This window comes from Schistosoma mansoni, chromosome W (genome assembly GCF_000237925.1).
Source record: "Schistosoma mansoni strain Puerto Rico chromosome W, complete genome".
Classification (NCBI taxonomy): domain Eukaryota; kingdom Metazoa; phylum Platyhelminthes; class Trematoda; order Strigeidida; family Schistosomatidae; genus Schistosoma; species Schistosoma mansoni.
Window position 1 is genome coordinate 10168896 of NC_031502.1, and position 21118 is coordinate 10190013.

General features: G+C 36.8%; 1 protein-coding gene across 2 annotated transcripts; it reads left to right on the forward strand.

Annotated features, from left to right (window-relative positions):
• Positions 1-11410: 11410 nt before the first annotated feature.
• Smp_068960.1 (serine/threonine kinase) lies at positions 11411-18515 on the forward strand (the record flags this gene model as incomplete). Of its 2 annotated transcripts, none has more annotated exons than XM_018788491.1 (9): positions 11411-11427; positions 12601-12939; positions 12972-13059; positions 13106-13292; positions 13737-13985; positions 14288-14435; positions 14619-15256; positions 16627-16865; positions 17969-18515. In XM_018788491.1, 7 exons carry the CDS (start codon positions 11411-11413, stop codon positions 15187-15189), a joined length of 1599 nt encoding a protein of 532 aa, XP_018654027.1. In that variant the 3' UTR covers positions 15190-15256; positions 16627-16865; positions 17969-18515. The 2 variants fall into 2 exon arrangements, with proteins under 2 accessions (XP_018654027.1, XP_018654028.1); XM_018788490.1 differs by having other exon boundaries at positions 14619-15025.
• Between the last annotated feature and the right edge of the window lie 2603 nt (positions 18516-21118).

Genomic DNA, 21118 nt, shown 5'->3' on the forward strand with positions numbered 1-21118 from the left:
TTTCGTATATTTTCTGTGTGTTTCCTTAATGTTGTGTATATAAGATGCACCAAGAAATAAACAACAAATTTTATGTTTTCTACACATGGTTGTTATTTTACTAACTCGTCTGTTGAGAAAACGTTTAACTTTGAAGTGTGATCGTTATAATTGATAAAGTGATAGGCCCTTGTTATTAGTGTAATATTGATTAAGCCACACAATTTAAATATGTACATTTATATCAGGAAGTTTTGTCGATCCCTACTTGGTGATTACTAGCTATTTGTAATGACATTTCAGTAGACGTATATCAAAACTCACCGTTTCCACACTAAATTGACTATTCTTAGGGTGAGTACTCCATCTTCTTTTAGGTCAATACTTAACAAACTAAAGTAAAGTTTTCCGGTTAGACTCATCAATTTTTGGTTCTTTGGTGTTTATGGTTATCGGGATTCTGAAAAGCACTGTTTCACTAATACAATTTATTGATATAATGTCATAACAAGACTATTCTGATGAAGTATACATAGCATCAAAACGAAGATGTCAACCTAGTGCTTTCTCATGTTTGATAATGAACTCAGTCCATCTCACAAGTAATTGAAAATTATTACAATAAACATGTGGTTAGACTTAAAACAGTTTGAAAATTGCTTTTTGTTTAGTGGCGTTTACACACTTCAATTGATACGTAGACTAGTATTTCTAAAAACTTGTTCTGCGACATAAATATTAATTTTGGTAACCTAACAGCTATATTTATTTAAAAATTATGTCCAGAAATTAGGGAGTATCAAAAGGTATTCAGTAGTGAATGATATTCATGAACAATGTTCGAAAATTCGCATCATTTCTCCAAAGAGGGGTCCTATCAATAACAAATGCACATGTTACTGAGATGGCAAGTATTAAGTTTGTGCAATTCAAAGTTTTACTCGAAGGGCAATAATTATAGACATATCAGTTGTCACCCTATTTTGTATCGTTTACATAGGGGTTTGTGGGGATTCTTTAATTTAAAATTGTCTTTTCCGAATTGACAGCTAAGAAACTATATTGAGAATCAAAAAGGTAGTCGACATGCAAACTGGCCTCAAAACTAACGGGATATAAAGGGCGATTTTTAAAAAATGCTGCCTACTCTAATGTAGGCGATCAAAAACACCCGATTTGCATTTTCCTGTTTTTCTAAGACTGCGTTATCTCGCATTAATTACGTTAATTTATGTGTTGGAAACATTAAATTCTTACAAACCAAACGGCTTATTTGTCTCAGCCTTGGCTACTATATGCTCAACGGATTTATTGACTTATAGAAGGTCAGTGTGTATAAAAGTAAGTTCCACAGAGGCGCACTAGCCGTCTTCAGGTAATAAAAATCCACGGTCAAACCAAGTGACACGCTCCCCAGATTAAACAGCGATTCCGCAAGGGCCTGAATGTAACGCTGGAATCTTTTTTGCCGTTACATCAATTGATCTCATGGGTTGTTGTGGAAATATTCCTGCAGTATATATCTGAGTATTTCTATTGGGGATGACGTAATGTTAAATTCGTCTCTGATGTTACACTGAGAAAACTATTTTCTATGGATTTCTCAGTCTTATTCGTTGTGAACAATTTCTCAGTATGTTTACAAGTTCGTTTTCATAATTTAAGGACACTCGGGTGTAATTTAAATAGATGAGATATGGATGGTCCATATGACATTGGATCCTCCTGAACTTCCTTCGACCAGTAGTGTTTCAATGAAATGTGGGTGGACATACTATTTTACTTATTTAATCCTTGTGCTCCTCTTGGGGCACTTGTGTCTTTCTATCTCCAGTGGACTTTTCTGGAGTCCCCTGATTTGGTGTGGTCAGTACTTTGATTTTTTTCACAAGCACTCTCAATAATGGTATTATCTAGTAGATCATGTGAGGGTTTGGGTGCGTTGTTGAGAGTTTTTTCAAACTCGTTAGCATCTATGGGTAAGGTTGTGCGAAAATCGTATAGTTCTGCTTGTACAATTCTTCTTTGGTTTGCATGATGATCTGATGCTACATTTGGTGCACTCCTTGCTCTTAGGTCTTCCTTTGACACGTATTTTTATTATTGCATATGTGGTCGATCAGTTACTAAGCAGTGTGGTCTTATGATATTTATTTAGCTTCGTGTATGCATTTTTAGAAAAAAATGTATTACTACTTATGATCATGTGGCTGAAAGTACGTAGATCTCAGTTTTTCACCACTTATTGCTTTCTTCCCATCCATTTTGTAACATGAATCGCCCATACTCGGTGTTGTCCATCCTGACCTTGACATTCAGGTCCTCCATAAGGATGATTATGTTGTAATGGTGTCGGCTCTCAACTTCACTATGTTCGAAGGTGAATATACGGTAACTAGGAGGATTCACAATCAACATTTAACACTCAGAGAAGATCAGAAATGGTGAACGTGGAACACTTGGTCGGCATGGCTCGGCTAAGCAGGCTTGGCCACTTGTTGTGCGGATTAGATGTATTATTCTCTTCCTAGCTTATAAGTATTCTCCAGAAGTCCTCAGCCGCAACCCCTTACTGTCACGACAGGACGAATCAGTGTGAAAAAATTATGAGTTTCACGTAATGTCTAGCGGATTAGGTAGTCACATCACTGCATATGTACAATTTTGGTGTAGTTCTGTTATTCTAATACTATAGATAAGTGTGCTAATACCGATTAAGACCATAATTTTGCAAGTTCTCCTGAGTAGGTCTCTCCAATAGACTGCAGTCTCATAAAGTTGATCATCATGATCTGTGATTTCAACGCTAGGGACAACTCATTAGATGACATTTTTTACATTCCCCGACGGCTTTATTTCAAAGGATGGTTTGATTATCATTCATCCCATGGTTTCCTATCTTATAAACTCATCTTGTGCTTCTTTAGATAGCATAAGTGTACGTGGATGAAGTTTTCATCTTTCAAATCCGCATACATCTCTCCTGAAGTTAATCTTTTTCTCCACATTTTGTCTGATGAGTCTCACTTATTTCGGGACTGGCCAAGTTGTGTTTGATCACTCCTGAGACTGTCTGAATGATCGTCCGTCTCCCTTGCATTCTCTGGACATCCCGTCCCCCTATATGTTCACAAATGAGATCTCTGGGCTTCCAGCGACTGCGGGTTTCGTACCTGATGTACCAACGGTCGATAATTATTTTTCAAGTATCATTCCCGAACCTATCTTCAAATCGCTCTGACCGATACTGTTAAGTAGTTATATGGGATGCAGGTTTGCTTCCACTAATCACGAGCCACAACTGTTTTGAAGAAATCATGACATCCAGGAACAAATAAGTGGCAGCATAAATCTATAGTTTGCGGAAATAGTGAACAACGTTGCTACTTGCAACTGATATTCTCTTTCTATCGTTTGCTTTAGCCACTATGCACGTAAGTTATGGCCAATGCTGCGCTACGCCAAGGAAGCTATCAAAACGGATGAATATGCTTTAGAAAACTAAGCATCGGTACAGTCAAACAAGCGGTAATATTTTTAACAAACCAACTTTATTGATTACAGACTTTCACTGTGGGAATTCATGACTCTTCTACATGAGAACCCTTCAACTCCAAGGGCGGCGTCCGATAAGCTTGTCTGTGTTCCATTTTTGTTTACTTTGTTGCAGGGTTGTTTTCATGAGGTAGGATTGGTAATCCTCTGTAGAGGCAGTGAGATGTCGCTGAGCCCTAGCCAAATCACTCGGCTGTTGAGTCAGTGAATATCGAACAGATCATCAATCCCTGTTAAAGTGAAGGACAACAAACGCTCATCAGTTAATCATACGCCATGGACTGGCCCTTGCAGTAGTGGTCTCACGAACATCTCTGTACTCATTCTTACTAATATATTTACGTAATCATACCCTTTGTGTTATACAGTCTTCAAAGCAGGCATAGTAATTTAATACGTCAAACGGGGTAATCCACGTCAGATGCTGACCATGAGGTGTGACTTCGAAGTTAGTTGGTTCGTTACACCGTCCCCGTCTAACTCGATTAGGCCTTCCATCATCATCATCATCGAAGTTGATGGCCTACACCTCATTCACACCCATACGGACCGAAAGTAGCTTCAGATTGATGAGAGTGGCCGTATGAGTAAAGCTGGCCGTAAAGTCACGATCTATAATCTGAATAATTTGATAGTTTCTATCAGAAGAATGATAATGCAATGTGGTTTGGGAATTGTGTGTGTCGTTGATTTTATAAAATGAACTCGCGTGGTATTCGCTTTTTCATCTGAAGACCACGACCACCTACACTACTCAGCGCCGAACAGCTTCAGGCCATTAAAAAGAATATGGAAAAATATAGTTCATAATAATATCTTTGTAACGAAGTTTTATGAAACAGACTGTTCCTTTACGTTTTCTTCTTGGTGTTGCGATGATGCCCCGAACCTTTAGTAACATTAGTGAGGTCGAGCAAATGTACGGACTAGTGAACAACTTGAACAAAGCCTATTAAGCTAACTTGAACACGACATTGAAATTCGTCTCCGTGGTCATAATTTTTTTCTTCCATATACATTACTGATACACAATTTACGGAATTTACCTTATCTTGATAGAATGCAATTCATGACAAGGACTTATTTTCTTCCGAAGAATAAGTTAATATTGCCACCAACATCGACTAATAACGCACGGATTATTTCTTCATTGGAGTACTACTGTGCTGAGTACAAACAAATTGAGCTATTTGTAAAAACGTGGTCACCTACCACGTCTGTGTTCTTCAACGTAAATTTTAGTACGAATGTTACAGATAAATATCTTAATGAGTCGCCTTGTTGCTCCACTCGGAGGGGGTTGATATTTTGAAAAACATATCATACTTAAGTTTGATAATGAACCATGGGTTGGCTAAATGAATTCGAATACTAGTCAATACTAAGTTTAAACACTATGTGAGCACTGTTCAATAAAGTCATGAGATAGCAGCAGTAAAATAAAAATAGTCTGCATAGAATAAAGTATTTAAAATGGATGGTAATAATAGTCTGGGTAATTCGGTTTTGCTTAGACAAGTACACTCTGCATAAACCGATATTGTGGCTCACTTGCTTTATTCACTTGATTATCTTGATCTATTGTGGTTAAGTGATGTTACTCCTTCAGTGTTACAAAGGGGCCACACAATATTTCAAACTTTTAAGCCCTCCTACCCTAATCTTGTGGCCATGCCAGCCTGCTTCTAAAGAACCCTAAATGAATGGGTGGAATCGTGTTCGTTTGAGACTACAGTAAAAAGGTGATTGTGTACATGAGGTCACTAACTTCCTTATGAATCAGTTCCGTAGTATAAAAAATCGATCCCTCAACATTTATTGCTTCTGATGTCAAGCAGACCCAGAAAACAATATACAGCGATAAATCTCTTATACTAGTGATACATTCAGACTTGCTTGCAATTTGACCAGAGTGGAGTCTTATATCACTAACCTTTTGAGTTTGAAAGGATTGAACCCTTGAAAATCATCCGTGTTACCTATGTACGACTGAACTTCCCACCAGATATGAATCATAAACAACACATAGATCGTGAAATTTAGTCTAGTTGGCACGAGTGCTTCTCAGAAGAAGAACTAAACGACAGCAATAACGGTTTATGGGTTTTGAACATTAAAAATTCTCTGTCTTCAAAATTGTCAAAAGAGTTGCCTAACACAGCATATAGGTGTGTTTCATGTTGGGCTATATACAATAATAATATTAATAACGATACATTTCTTCAATGGCAAGCACACGCCATTTTCACAGGCATGATCATATATATATATATATATATATATATATATATATATATAATCTCACAATTGTTGGCCCTCTCTTCATGTTTAGTGTTGGATATCTATTTTCCCAGCTGTCTCACTTTCAGCTTCGAGGATTGTATGGTTATGGCCAACGCCACCACAACTTCCAAACCTGTTTAAAGTTAAGGGTTACTTGATGATTGTCCATTACAGGCCATTTAGCATAGCCATTATCTTTTTCTGATAACCAAACACCTCAAGTAACAATATTATCTTCAAACAAATTTAGTGATTCGATGCTACTTTGGTTTTTCGTAAGTTCATAGTCATTTCATGTTTCTGGAGTAATTCGAATACTTAGCATAGATCTTGAAGTTGTCTCTCTACCCGGATTAATGACATGACTGTCGTCAACATATGCATACACAAATCAAGATCTCAAAACACATCATTGATCATGAGGTAAAAAGGTTAATAAAACTGTTCTCAGTACAAATGGATTGAACCAAAATCCATTTACTTAGGGTGGGTAAATTTTACTGTTGGAAGGTCGTCATCAGTCTTCAAAATCTGAGCTTATAACCCAAGTCTATTTTTTGAAAATTCCATCCTACGTCTTAATATGAATTTTTCATCGTGGGTGTGTGTTAAATACAATCGTCATGGTTGGTTTATGGATCAGATCATCTACGCTCACTGACATAGCACCAATCACTCATTAAGTATTGGCTAGACGGACGAGCCGTTGTAATTTCTGACTCGGAGAAATCATATTTTTCAGTCAAAAATGGCTTTACGCAAACAGATAGTTAGGTGTTTCGATCAACTGACTCTCGTCTCCTTAGACTAAAGAATGGTTTCTACTTCTAGAAAATCTATGCCAATGATAGGGATAGTTACGTCTGGCATAACAAAAGCTCAGTGAATGTTTCGTGCCTTAAGGTAACCCTCGTGCTATTGATAGAAGAAACCAGAGAAGTAGTGAATAGGTCTTTATTTCGATCTTCGCGCAGTCACAGTGGAGCGTGGGATTATCTGTTCAGACAAACAAAGGCTCTCAACATTCAATATAAGATAATAGGGAATATGACGCTTACAAAAAGTAAGGAAGTGAATGAATACTTGAACAATACTGTTTTAGCATATGCTTGGTTGTTTGGGGTCAACTCTTAACCAACCAACCAACCAGAGCTGTTACAAATGGATTCACTCATACTTCGGCCGCGGTAATTTTACTGTGTGCAGCGATTGATTTTTTATGTGTATCGGCAGGTTAAACATGTGTTATCAATGATGATCGTGAAAGTTTGTACAAAGGGAACTAAGTCCTTCTCCAAATCGACAAGATAGCAATTTTCACCACTGCGCCTGGGAGCTTTAACAAATAGATATGTCCACTGTCTACCTACAGTCCTGTAGCCGAATTCTGACCCAAATCGATATTGTGAGATGATTCTCTTGGCCCTTGTTAATCAGTCAGATCTTCTCGTCTAATAGCCTCTTTAATGGATTCTTGTGATTAAATTTTTGATGTGTCATACTTGTTCACTTACATGGCAATGCATTGGGCACTTGCAATGAACTTTGAGAATAAGAACATCACGTTTAATTAGTGAAATCTTTCTGTATATGGTAGAGCCTTTGTGCAGTTGGGTATCCCTCGTTGATCTATAGAAGGAACCAGACTAGTATGGAATAGGTCTCTATTTAGATCGAAGAACAGAACATTTCGAGCGCGAAGTTATCTTTTGCAAACATGCAGAGTTTGTCATCATTCGTGTAAAATAATAGGAAATATAATGCCTATACAAAATAAGGAAGTGAATAAATACTTGAGCTATAATGTTTTGACACTACTAAGATGTTTGCGGCCAACTTTTAACCAATCAACCCAAATTGCTATAAGTTAACTTTCGATGTTAACAAGCCAAAATGTCAAAAGGATGACTCTAGAGACCTAATTCTAATAAACATGAGAGTGATCCCAGTCGTTATGTGATAAGAATAAGAATTTTGGGGATACAAAAACGTTATTTCACAATAAATGAATACGTAGACCGCACTTAGAGGGAGCTTCATAATCGCATCTTTAAACATAATACAGCGTCACTTTTAGAAGGCAAATTTGAATGAACTAGCATTTAAATATTTGGAATTCTTGTAAGTGCTATGTTTGAAGAGATTACGAGTTCACCTAATCCGAGAATGGAACAAACATTGTGTGACACTATGACAGATAAGCCAGCTATTCCGACGCGTCCCAGCTCAGCTAACTGGAGAGGGAAGTCCAAGTTCGAAGATGGAAATCTATTCCACAAGCAGTCAGAAGCAAGAACAACCACGACAATAAGCATAATTCAAGCATATATATGCAGCATTAAAACGTTACAAAATAACATACAAAAAGATACAACGAACCAATGGCGTTTAAGATCCTCCCAAGTGGGGGAAATACTGCATGAAGGAGAGAATGGGTGTTTTGGAGCGAAAACAAGAAATTTAAACTTTTAAAATAGATTTGCGAAAATATGGCATCTACCATTGAGTTCTGGGGGTTTAACATCCCCAACAGTGAGTACTGGTCATATGGCCCAACCTAATATGTCCTTTAAAATCATCTGCTCAGTCAAACGGCTTGTTCGAAAGGAGCATAACTGATATTTTATGTTTAGTGGAGGCTCTAGAAATCCATCATTTATAACACGCACTGCGGAAAATAGATACGTGCTCGCAACCACTCTTTCATTACCCTGGCACCTAATTTTTATAAACAGTTATTTGATCGTTTCACACCACCGTAGTGATTTTTACTCCCCTTAATTTTAATTTTAGTTGTTAGTTTTCATTACCATGCTTTTGATCTATTCTCCACTCTCCTAATACTCATCAAATGGATTATTATACTCCTCACATTTGATCTCATCCTACTATCTCTCTCCAACTTTTGAATAATTAGCAACTTTCTTTGACACATGGTATGATGTCATTGTCCTCCTATCTTTCAACAGACTATTTTTTACATCAACTTTAAACTCAGCTGTATAGCTTGGGTGAATGATATTGTCGAAAAGAAACTTTTCAGTGCAGAATTATCTTGATTCTTTTTCAATGACACCATGGGTCACTTCCCTTAAAAGAAAAAAAGTTGAGGCAGTGCACGGACCAACAGACTTCCTTTTAGTGTCCCAGACCACGTGAGACTAACCAACGAAGAGGATTTTGGCACATGGGAATATAATGATGCTGATGTTCGAGTACCTTTTGTTGGGATGGTTGAAGAACAATTAAGTACTAAGTAATGGATGATTAGGGGGAAAGATATGTTTCGGTTGTAAGCAGGGATTTCTAGCGTATAACTCCAGCCTAAACATGGTCCTTTTAGTATTCTTGACTGAGCCCCTTACGTTGTTTTTGCCCAATATAAATTGAGTGTTACCTGTAAAATGAAATACTGAAAGGCTTACGGATAAATTCGTGCAACCCTGTTTGAGTAATAATTATGGTTTTCGGAATCTAATCAGGATGAAGCGGAAAGTGATGGAATGCTTGTATGACGATGAATTTCGGAAAATTTCTAACACTTCTTATGTTAGGCGCATGTACCTAAATCTCTCATCTCGCTAGATCAAACCTTAGTAAGTACAGAACCCGTGAAGCCTGAACGTATGGGGAGTGCAAATACAGGTGATACTTTGGTTGTAATCTATTGTGGAGCACTTTCATGAATATTTAAAATTAAAGGTCGTTTATAACGAACTGGGTGACTCACCAAATCCGTATACAGGGAATCACACAAGGGTACGTATATGTGATACAAAGAGGACGATTGTCTTGGAAGCTCTGATGAGAGTAGCTACCAACGATCATCCGTTATGAAGTCCCCTTTCTATTTACCTTTGTTTTTACATAATATTAGCCGCCTTAACGAGGTTTTCGTGACATCAGTAAATGTTGGCATGACTGAAGGTACTGCGTCGTTGGGGACTACTCATAGATCTGTTTCAAAACATTCGCTATAGTGTTTACTGCATATGTTACTGAGATACTTGGCTCATAAGTACATCGACTGTTTACTGCAAACAAACACGTTGATCGTTTGTAGTGATGCTTTGCCGCGATGCCGTCCGTGTTCTTTCACTCTCATTTAATCTGTCTGTTATTTCTGCGAGTCTATCTAAATCAACATTTTCATCATCATGTGCTTAAGTTGGTCAGATTTCTCATGAAATTACCTTGGTCATAACTGATAAAAATGGGTAATTTTCGACTTATCTATTCACAATGTAGCTGTAAATAATTCCCCAAAATCAATAGCCCATCAAGTGTTCGACATTGGATGCTGACCACGTTGTTTAAGTGGACTTGTTTAGCTGAAGGCTTTCGGTCATGCATCCGCACCAGATCACGTTTCAACACGACGTGGGACACAGCTTCTACGTTTCATTAGCCAGCTCATAGAAAAGGTCCTCGATATATTGGTAACGAATCAAATATATCTTTCCTGCCTCTTCTCGTCTGACTTCTGATTTCTATCTGACTGGGAACGATCGAACATAGAAGGTGCTACTGGTATCCAGTTGTAAAACTAGAATATCCGTTGCATCCTCAACAAAATCACCATCTAATCAATTATGGAAATATGTTGTAACCCAATTCTATATTAGCTAAACGCTTATCAGATCGCCCGGTGGTCAGATAAAAAAGTAGCTTCAACGACTTTTGTCTTCATAATATCGGATGGAGAATCTGCATCTTGTTTATGTATGATATCGCTCACTTGTCCTACCATATTATCCGGTAGTATGAAATGTGCTTAAATGAAGTTTATTGCTTGACTGGTAATTTTATGAACTGAAAAATGCCCTCAAGTCTAGAGAATAATAATGCAGAGTTACTAGCCTATAAGGTGGGCACGGGTACAAATGAGTATCCAACGCTTTAGGAAAGATAGAAATAGAAGATTCGTGAGGTATGACAAGAAAATAAGTATGTAAGCTGCAATGGTCATTGTAATGGAAATGAGTAAACAATATGCGAACAATAAAAATGCACACAGGATTAGGATTGCAAATGTCAGCAATGCATAGAAATATGATATAGTAGTTAAAATGGCAATGGTATTCGTTATGGCATCAGTTTCGCGTATATTGGTTGCTATAGTATGATGAAGAGATGTATACCACTTATACTTATCCTATCAGGTGTTTGTCCTTTTCATGGTTTCACCATTTGTGGAATGTATGTGGGATGTAACTATGACTAAATTATGATAATCGTTGATACGTATCTTTTAAGAAAACGACAACTAAGATCGCTACAACATACTATTTGATCAGGAATTATATTTTTAATTCAAACCAAGCATACTAACAAGGCAACGACTAGTTAAATGGAACATAATATTCGCAAAATTTCTTGATGCATGCAAGCAACGAAAGTTTACAGTTATTAAAACTTCAAACATGCTTAGGAATACAAAAAATAAATTATCTACACAATCCCAGCTTACTCGGGATAAATAATTTATAGAGACAGAAAAATAATCTTATTGAATCAGGTGTTCTTAAGAAGAGTTTACTTATAATTTGTTTTAGTGCATGTCACTCACTACGATTTTGTGCCTGTTTTGACAATGGAAGAGTCAGCCAGGTTAGGTCTTTTTCTATCTCTGTATCAATCGAATTACTGGAATTAAGTCAATTACGGCATAATAGTAGCACGCACCGCTGTTAAATTCATGTAGAATCATTTGTCTCGATATCAGGTCTGCCTACGATTCGTTGGGTAAAATTGTATGCTTGAATCTATCATACGATCCCTTATGATCCTGGAGCTCATGTGCTCCATTGGTTTGGAATCAAGGTTTTTCAGCTCCGGGCAGATCGTCTGTATCAGCCAATTCGGCTGAAACACTGGACGTTTGCTCCTCACTTCATTTCCTTGAGCAACACTCACACCGAGATAATCAGTCATTTGGAAATGGTAGTAAACGCATAGGCATATGAGATGGTTTCGAGGAAATTACATTCCTCCTACTTCTGACCAGGGTATTTGGGGACATCGAGTGGCATAACCATGTTAGTGCTGAGATTCAGTAATTTGTTAATGGGCAAAATAAAGATAATTGGGGGTAGTGTCACCATCATGATGCTTCAGTCTTGGTGGCTTGGGTATTTGTCGTAAATGTCATTACAGCAACTTCAGCACCATAGATTATCTTCTGACACCCGAAAGAGTGATAAGAATGGAGTAATGATTAGCTTATGCGTTGACCACTTGGTCTCGAGGAAAGCAGTATTAGATTGATATCCTTTTGTCCATCACTACACGTTAGCTGAAATCAGAGTTGGTGGAACTCAGTTGCTGAAGACAGATAATAAAAACCAATGGGGATCTTGCGTTATCTTTCACATATAATAGGGCAACTCCGTGAAGCAGAGGAAGGCTCCTGGTTCCTAATTTTATTTCCTACTCTATTCTGTCATCGTATACTTATTTCGTCCTTTTCTTTGTTCTAATGTACTCGTGTGGCGCATCCCATTTAATGCTTAGTTGTACCAGATTTGTGCATAAGCAGATAAAATCAGTGTTGTTTCCATGATCGGATATTATGGCTACAAGTCGGATTGAAACCATGGAAGGCTGTACTAAAACTCCGTTCGTTTCAGATAAGTTCTATACATATGTAGTTTATCTATGAATTGCTGACTTGAAATGCTATGTTAAACAATTAGTAGATTTCATAGTAAGAGATTTTAGCGTTATAATTTTTATTTATATAAACAACTTTTACTGACCTAGTTAAGTAATTTTTCTTTTCAGATTACCAATGCTTTCAATGAAAGATCACCGCGAAGAGAAGCATCGGAAACGTCGTTCCCATCGAGAGGAATCAGAATATCATTATGGTCCCAGTTATTATTATCAAGAATCCAGCAACCACTCGGGACATGTAGATAAATACGATGATAACTACTACCGAAATAGGTATCCAAAGTCACACGATCAACAAGAAGACTATATCCGTCGTCGCAAAAAGTCTAAACATCGTAGTCCCAGCTGTGATACACATCATGAAAGTAAACGATCTCATCATGAAAAGAAATCTCACAAGACTAAGAGACATTTCGAAGATAATCATAAATCCATCTCAGGCAATGAGTAACTCACAACCTTTCTTTATTTTTGTACAGAGACAAGTCTTTAGTACTAGTTGAAAACGAGGAAGATGAGGAAGAGATTATCAGACGAAGACGTATCGAAAGACAAAAGTTACTAGAAGTTAGTATCTAATAAGTTTAACTCTCTGTTGTTTTTTTTATTCAAGAAGTTAGAGGTTGGAAATCAAGGAGAAGCTCCAACCACTAAACTCGAAAGCGATCACAATCCTCAAGTTATTCAGGCAGACAGTCTGACGGATATGGTCACGTTTGAGGACACCGAGGACTTCGATTTCGAAAGGTTTGTCCAGGCTAAGTTAGAATGCATCAAAATGGCTCCAACTAGTACCTCAGGTGGGTAAGACCGATTCTAAGAATTCATTACATTGAAAGTAAATTACCAGTTATTACTGGTCGCCGCGTTCGCACTATTCACTGGTTCAGTCCGCAAAATTTCTTTATTCAGTTAGTAGAGACTTAGTATGATTGAATTGAAGTCACCCACATATATAGTATGCCTTTCGATAGTGTTCCATTCTTGCTAAAAGTATAGTCGCACAAGTAGCAGTTTGTTTATTTGGCTAGATACAGATTCGATTGTCTTTAAATTGGATTAAGAGGTTAAAATAAGTGTTGGTATCAACTCCAGTCTATTTCCGTATTGAAATTAGCTTCATTAACTCACATCCATTTCAAGTATGTAGACTACAAACTATTTAGTACTTCTATATGTCTGCCACAGTTTAAAGCATATTTAGTTTGTTTCGCTTAACTTGATTTTCCATTTTATCCTTTTAGACCAACCTAGCTCACCAAGTGGTCGTCTATCAGGTGTTCAAGCTCCAGCCGCAATGGCACTTCAAGATAAAAAAAGAAATGACCCAAATATCTCTGGACAAAACAATTCCAAACCCTCTACATTTGATATGTTTGCTGAGGAATTCGAAGTTGAGCTGCATCATGCTCCGGGGACAATGGCATTGGGGGCTATGGCCTCCGAAAATCATGCCCTATCTGACAATTGGGACGATGCTGAAGGTTATTACCGTAAGTTTTTCAATTTATAGCTTTTTCGCTATTCGTTTTCTTAGTTTCTGTTCATAAAACAATCTTACGTAAACCACTTAGGACTTTGTGTTAAACTTAAGCTGCATTTTTTTAAATGTAAGAGCTGAATCATGATTAGCTTATCCCTATCTTAATATGGATATGTTTGCAATATCATGACAAAATCTCCGAACTCGGGTCTATGTTCATGAATAATTGAAATAATAAGTGTTTCTAGGTGACAACATATATAGATTTTACGTATTTTGATGAGTATTATACAAATAGTTTTTAATGTCCAGGTGTTCGGATTGGGGAAGTTTTGGATAAGCGTTATGCTGTTTACGGATATACTGGTCACGGAGTGTTTTCTAACGTTGTTAGGGCGAGGGATAGTGCTCGGGGCAATTTAGAGGTGGCAATCAAGATAATAAGAAACAACGATGTAATGTAAGTTAAAACTTTTACTTTACCTATTGGTTTTTATGTAATATACAATAATTGTAATCTGAATTTACCATACCAGTATTTATTGCATAAGTAATAATATAGTGTAGTTGCTGAGGTCCTTTGGTAGTACGCTGATAATCGTGTTGTTTCACTTTATTTGCTTAAATCTGCTCCTATTTTTAGGCACAAATCAGGTCTAAGGGAATTAGAAGTTCTTAAAAAACTCAACGATGCTGACCCGCAAGATCGTTTTCATTGCCTGCGACTTTATCGTCACTTTTTTCATAAAAATCATCTATGCATGGTATTCGAGTTGATGAGTCTTAATCTTCGCGAGGTTCTGAAAAAGTATGGACGTAATATTGGGCTGCATATTGCTGCTATACGCTCATACACTCAGCAGCTTCTGTTGGCTTTGAAGCTGATGCGCAAGTGTGGTATTTTGCATGCGGACATCAAGCCTGATAACATACTTGTAAATGAAAACAAAATCTTGCTTAAGTTGTCTGATTTCGGATCAGCATCTACTATACAGGATAATGATATCACGCCTTATCTTGTTTCACGTTTTTATCGTGCTCCAGAAATAAGTAAGTTTCTTGTCATATGGTATTTTGTAACATGCTTTTTAATACTACCTTTGATTTTTAAAAAATTGAATACTGACATTTTTCTACTTTCTGCATTTTTTGCGTATTCGGCGTTATATCAGCCAATGGAAATCAGTCGCCACCATGAACTTGCTATTCAATAATCGTGGTCAAGATATGGAGTATTGTGACGATACTAGTGGGGCTGTCTTCTTGCTACCTTTAGCGAGGGTAATCTTTCTTATGCGCTCCTTAGTGAATTTTACGTTTTTTAAAACATTTTATTTTCTTATTTAGTTCAAACTGATAGGATTCCCGGTTTATATGATTTTATCATGAATCTGCTTGACTCCTTCCTTCGTCGTCTATGCACATGACTGTGGTGGTCACGATTATCGGGTTAATTAGCTTAGGTATATCGCTACTGACTTGTGATGTCAACATCGTAATACTTGATGGGTTTTCCGAAGCGAATACGGTTATGTTTTGTGAATAAAAGCTACCATTCAGGCATTATGAGTTCGTATCGTGTATCTTATCTTTAAGGAGTATATAGTTTAAAAGATCTCAACATGTCATTACATCTGTATATAGTTACCACTTTATATATGAGTTTATATATATGACTTTACGCACCAAACGCCCCCATTAAGTATTTTTGAAAGTAAAGTTTGCTAAATCTTACCGTAGGTGAACAGTACATGGTTACTATGTTTATACTGGTTATTTCTCGTCAGCTTCTCATTCAATTATTTGCTTTCAGTATTAGTTCGTTTAGTACCCATAGTTCCCTCAGTAGTATATACGGTCAGTTAACCATGATGCTGTTTCGTGAAGATGTGATGATTAATTATATTTATCTCATAGTTATTGTTAATGGCATCCAGGGGCTTACATATTGTACGAATATTTATTACATTTGGCTGATAATGATTACAGAGTACTTTTGTTTCTCATTTAACTTAAATTTGTAAACAATTTGAGTATATTTCTTAGTAATACTCCTAATAATATATGGGGTTCACTTTACTACTGTTGTCATCGCTTAACAGATTTAGCGTCTGGGGTTGGTAATAGCGTTTCATGTAAAATTGTTGGTTTGTTTCTTTGTCCAATATGTTCATAAATTAGTATAACAACGATTCATTACCCAACTATTGTGTACAATATTAACAATCATTTCGCCAAATCATCCGAAATACATTTTGATAAAGTGTTCGTTTTGATTGCTCCAAGATTTCCAAGTAGAGATATGATAGCCATATTTTTGAAATTGGCTAACACGACTTGGAAACAATTTAGTGATTGATGCACTCAACTTTCAACATTTTTCCTACCGTGTTCTGGGTAGCGTCGCCAGTTTCCACAAGGTGTAGCCCATTAGTCGGACACCTGAATCTGTACCTGGTTAATGGCTTACATTAACGTCGAGGTATAATCGCCTGTTCATCTCACCCAATAAATATATGAGATAGACTTTTATTACACTTTGATTCTGCAGATGTTGTAACCTGGTGGGCATGTTTTCATAATAACCGAGTCATCGTGGATCGTTCAAAACTATTTTCAGTTAAAATCTTGGTGTTTGAAATTTGTTTTAGTTTTAGGTGTTCCTTACGACTACAATGTGGATTTGTGGTCTTGCAGCGTAACTCTATTCGAGTTACATACTGGACAAATTATGTTTCCAGGAAAGACTAACAATGAAATGTTACGTTTAATGATGGAAGTCAAAGGACGTATACCAGGTCGCGTGATCCGCCGTGGAATGTTTCGCGCACAGCATTTTGATGAACAGTGCAATTTTCTCTATCATGAAGTGGACAAAGTAACACAAAAGGTTTGCTGACTTATGCAAAGATCTGTGTTTATAAATTTAAAAGCTATCACTTGCATTTTAATCCCGTACATGTGTTGATGTTGTTCTTGCACTACTATTATTAAGTTAAATGGTTTTATCGCTTCCCATACAAGTATATCCAAGTTCTACTATTGAATTTTCAGTTGTTCACACTGTCTAAATCTGCTTTATTTTTATCAATAAATGATTAACATATAGGTTGCCATTTTGGTGCGTTTACCTGGAATAAATGTGTCTACTTGTGTTTCTGGCCGGCCAATGATTTGTGCTAATATGATATTACACCATCTATGCTAAGTCTTAACATTGAATTGCGCATGAGATTAGACATTTAAAAAATTCACTGTTTACTAACTATGTAACATCTAGGATAAATGGCTGCGAATTCGTAACACAATATTTCCGATTGTCTCACTTATCAGGTAAAATCTTTGGAGCTAATCAGATCAGGCAGTTAATACGACTATTGTTTCCACCCCTTTCAATAATTTCATGCACTGAGAGATTATTTTCGGATCTTAGTTTTTACAAATACTGGATTTTGGTCTACCTAAACTCCGTTGCAGATTTTTACAAGCTAGGTACTGTCTGTGCTGTCAACGCTATTTAGGTTTCCAACCTAGTAATGAAAAATTTTTGTTGTTGGTTGTACTTCGCGACCCTCATATCCTGTTTTTATTTTTACCAAAAATCAAATACTTGTAAGACTTCAGATAAATTAGTGTCAATCATTTCAGTGTTCTTCATATCTCTCCTGGCTTTTAAACAATATTCAGTAGTTTTGAAAGTCTGATATGTAAAGTATGTTTTTAAATAATTTACCGATGTTTATTTTGTTTATGTGATCTCTCAACCACCTTAATACTCCCTCCGGGGTATTCGTTAACATAAAATGTTATCGAATAAGACGAGACGCGCGTCCTAGATTTCAATGCTAGCCACCGTCCATCTTTGCTGAAAATTTAGTTATATGTCAAACGGCTGCTTAATAGAAAAAAATGTTCGAAATTTTCTTGAATTGGAATGAAAACGCTTTTGTACCCATTATTAGTCGTGTATATATGTTGCTTATTTCTTTTTAGGAGAAAATGACGGTAATTCGTAATTTACAACCAACAAGGGACCTAATGACAGATCTTATTGGTCAGTCAAAGTTAAGTGAACCAATCTTCCGCAAAGTAACACAGTTTCGCGATCTTCTCGAGAAAACTTTAATGTTGGATCCTACTCGTCGTATTTCTTTGAATGAAGCTTTGCAACACCCATTTATTACCGAACGTATGTCTGCCGCAACAGAATCAGCTAATCCAACCCAGTGAAGTGGTTCTTGTTCACACTGCGATTATACACTGTATACAATGTAAATAAAAATAATCTTTGTTATTTAAAACTCAAGTTTGTACTGTAAATATTCCAAGAATCCTTTAAAAGCATATTGACTTTTGCTTTGTAAGACTTTATTTTGAAAAAATTATATGAGCGCTTCTTCAGTACCTTATGTTCGTTAGGTTATGTAGGGTTCATTTAAAATGTAAACTATCTTAAGGAGTGTGCCGCGCCAGGTTTCTATAAAAAGTATGGTATGAATTCGTAGGTATTTCTGGAAACCTCTACGCTAATACTAAATTATTCAACAGTTGTCAGAGAACAACTTAGTTCAAAGATATCACTAGGTAATTCAACTAAATTTTTCTAAAAGTGAACTGATTCACCAGTTTGTTTTCTTTGATTGGGATTCGTATTGAATCAATATAAGAACTGCTTACTGTTTAATCACGATAAAAATACAACTCAATCCTTTCCCTACTGTATTTCGTATGTATACCATGTTTGCGATAGGTTAATTTCTCGCACAACTTGGACTGTCAGGCCCAGGTCTTATTTGCTGTGTAACTTGCAGATTCCATCTGCATATGGACCAGTCGACAAGTTTACATCAACAATAAGGTCAACTTGAAGAGAACGTCCGTGTTTTCGTTTGGATTCGGAACTACGTACTATACGTTCTCAACCAAGCGACAAATTCCTAGCAATAATTCTCTCATGGTGACGGACGATGGGTGTATGGCGAGATTTAAACACTTCTGAGTATGATACGCATAGAGTAATTATCGGGTGATTAAAACCCCGTCTCATAAGATTTAGTTGGGACTCGCCTTCGTATATTCATGTTGAGTTCAGACTCAAGGATTTTAAAATCATACCGTCACTTTTACTGATTATCGGTGAGAATTTCCCATAAAATCTAGCTCACTCACTTTATGCCAGTAAATCTACCATTAATGTGTGCTGAGAAACGCATCACTCGTGATGGTGCTAAATGGACGATATAATATAGCAAGAGCTACAAAACTCTCATGATGTATAATAACGGCTTGTTCTTTATCCATTGATGGTTAGTTTATGGAAAGAAAAGTTTCCAGCTAGTGCGATTTGGTGATAGGATTTGTATTCATCTGCTAGACAAAGCACTCAGGGAATTCACTCAAACATTCGGACTTTGCAAAATGAGCTGGGAGACGTTGACTTTAGTAATACTGGGGCAGTGGACTCTTAATAGTGCTTTTCTCCCGCGTTAACGATCTTCCCGAAATATCTAGATTCCTCGCTGGTTGGCTAAGTGACGAAACATTTTTTACTTGTTGGTGCGTGTTTACTATGTTCATATTGCAGTTGTTTAGTGGGTATTCTTACTACGATAAGTATTCAGTTGAATTCGTTTCATCCAGTCATTTAAATCCGATCAATGTAAAATGTTAACGAGAAATTTACATGCTTACAATTCTACTTTCAGTTTAGATAGCATGTAACTGTTTATTTAGTACGAACTGATTTGACCACGGAAATATTCAAGGGAGCGGAAAAAGGAGTTGTTCTAGTTGTAATTTTGATATCTAAAAAGCAAGAGGCGTAATACAAAATAGCCGAATTGAATTTGGTGACGATGGTAATCAATAGTGATGGTAGACTGCAGGGATTTATGTGACTTTAAGCATGAAACATTCGAATACTACGCATAAATTCTATTGGTTTCATGGAATAAGATGAGGGTAGTTTAGATGTAAATCGGTTCTCAGAGTTTGGAAGATAGAATATTAAAGTCCCCTGTTCTAACTCAGATTTGGTTAAGTTATGGTTTCATAATACCATCAAGAAGCCGAATGCCGGTAGTTCAATAACATTTCAGCCGGTGGATCACATGTTTTGTTGTTGGTTGCGTTTATCTTCAAGTTTAGTGATTGACTTGGGTCTTTGTCAACGACATCCTTTCAACTTGCATAAAGCTGTTACTTGTTTTGTTAGCTAGCGTGATTGTTTTGAATATGCCTTGACCAATAAAATCAAAGAAACTTATCATACTACCGAAAATTGGAGAAAAATCACCGAAGATAACTTCCTTTTGGATCATGTCCTGTCCGGTCATGTTTATTGCTGGTTTTTACAAGTATTTCATAATAAAGTGTGTGGGTGTTCTGTTTTCCATAATCACTAAGTAGACACTTATTTTTCTTTTATAAACTCCCTTCATCTTATCATTTTTCCACGAGCGTCTAGGTCGTTGCGTAACGTTTTTCTATATTCCTGAACAACTAATGACTCAATAGCCTCCTTGATCTTGATAACCTTCGTGAATTGCGAGACACGCCTTTGCTTTATTGTGAACTACTATTTGTAGAAACTAGCCATAAATACGACTGTACGAACTAAGTAATCGACACAGCAAAAATAAAACGGATTATTAGATAACGTATTAATTGTAACAGTTTTTAGAATTTCCTCAGGACTGCATTCCCTAAAGATAGTGAAAAGGCTCTAGGTTACGTCTTATATTCGTCGGTTTTCCATGTAGAATGCTTAAGATAAACCGAGTGGAACCTTAATTTATGGAAGTGGCTATGCCCAACGAAGATTGCTTGTGAACTATGCTAATCGGTCACGGAAGATCAACCGGGTCTTGTGTAATTATATAAACGTCCGTCCATATTATCAGTTAATTGCATGTTAAGCAAATATGGATAGTGATTAGCATTGGAATCCAGGACGTTCGTTTCGTCCTATTTGGGATTCGTCAGCTAGGTGTACCTGTGTAGTGTAGGTTGGTATGTTAAACTCATGTACTTTGTTCTAGCTTCTGGACAAGTCAATTCCCCCATCCATCATGAGTCATGTTTTGACCTTGTCAATTACTCACTTATTAACCCTGACTATTTTCTATATGAGCGTATATGTGT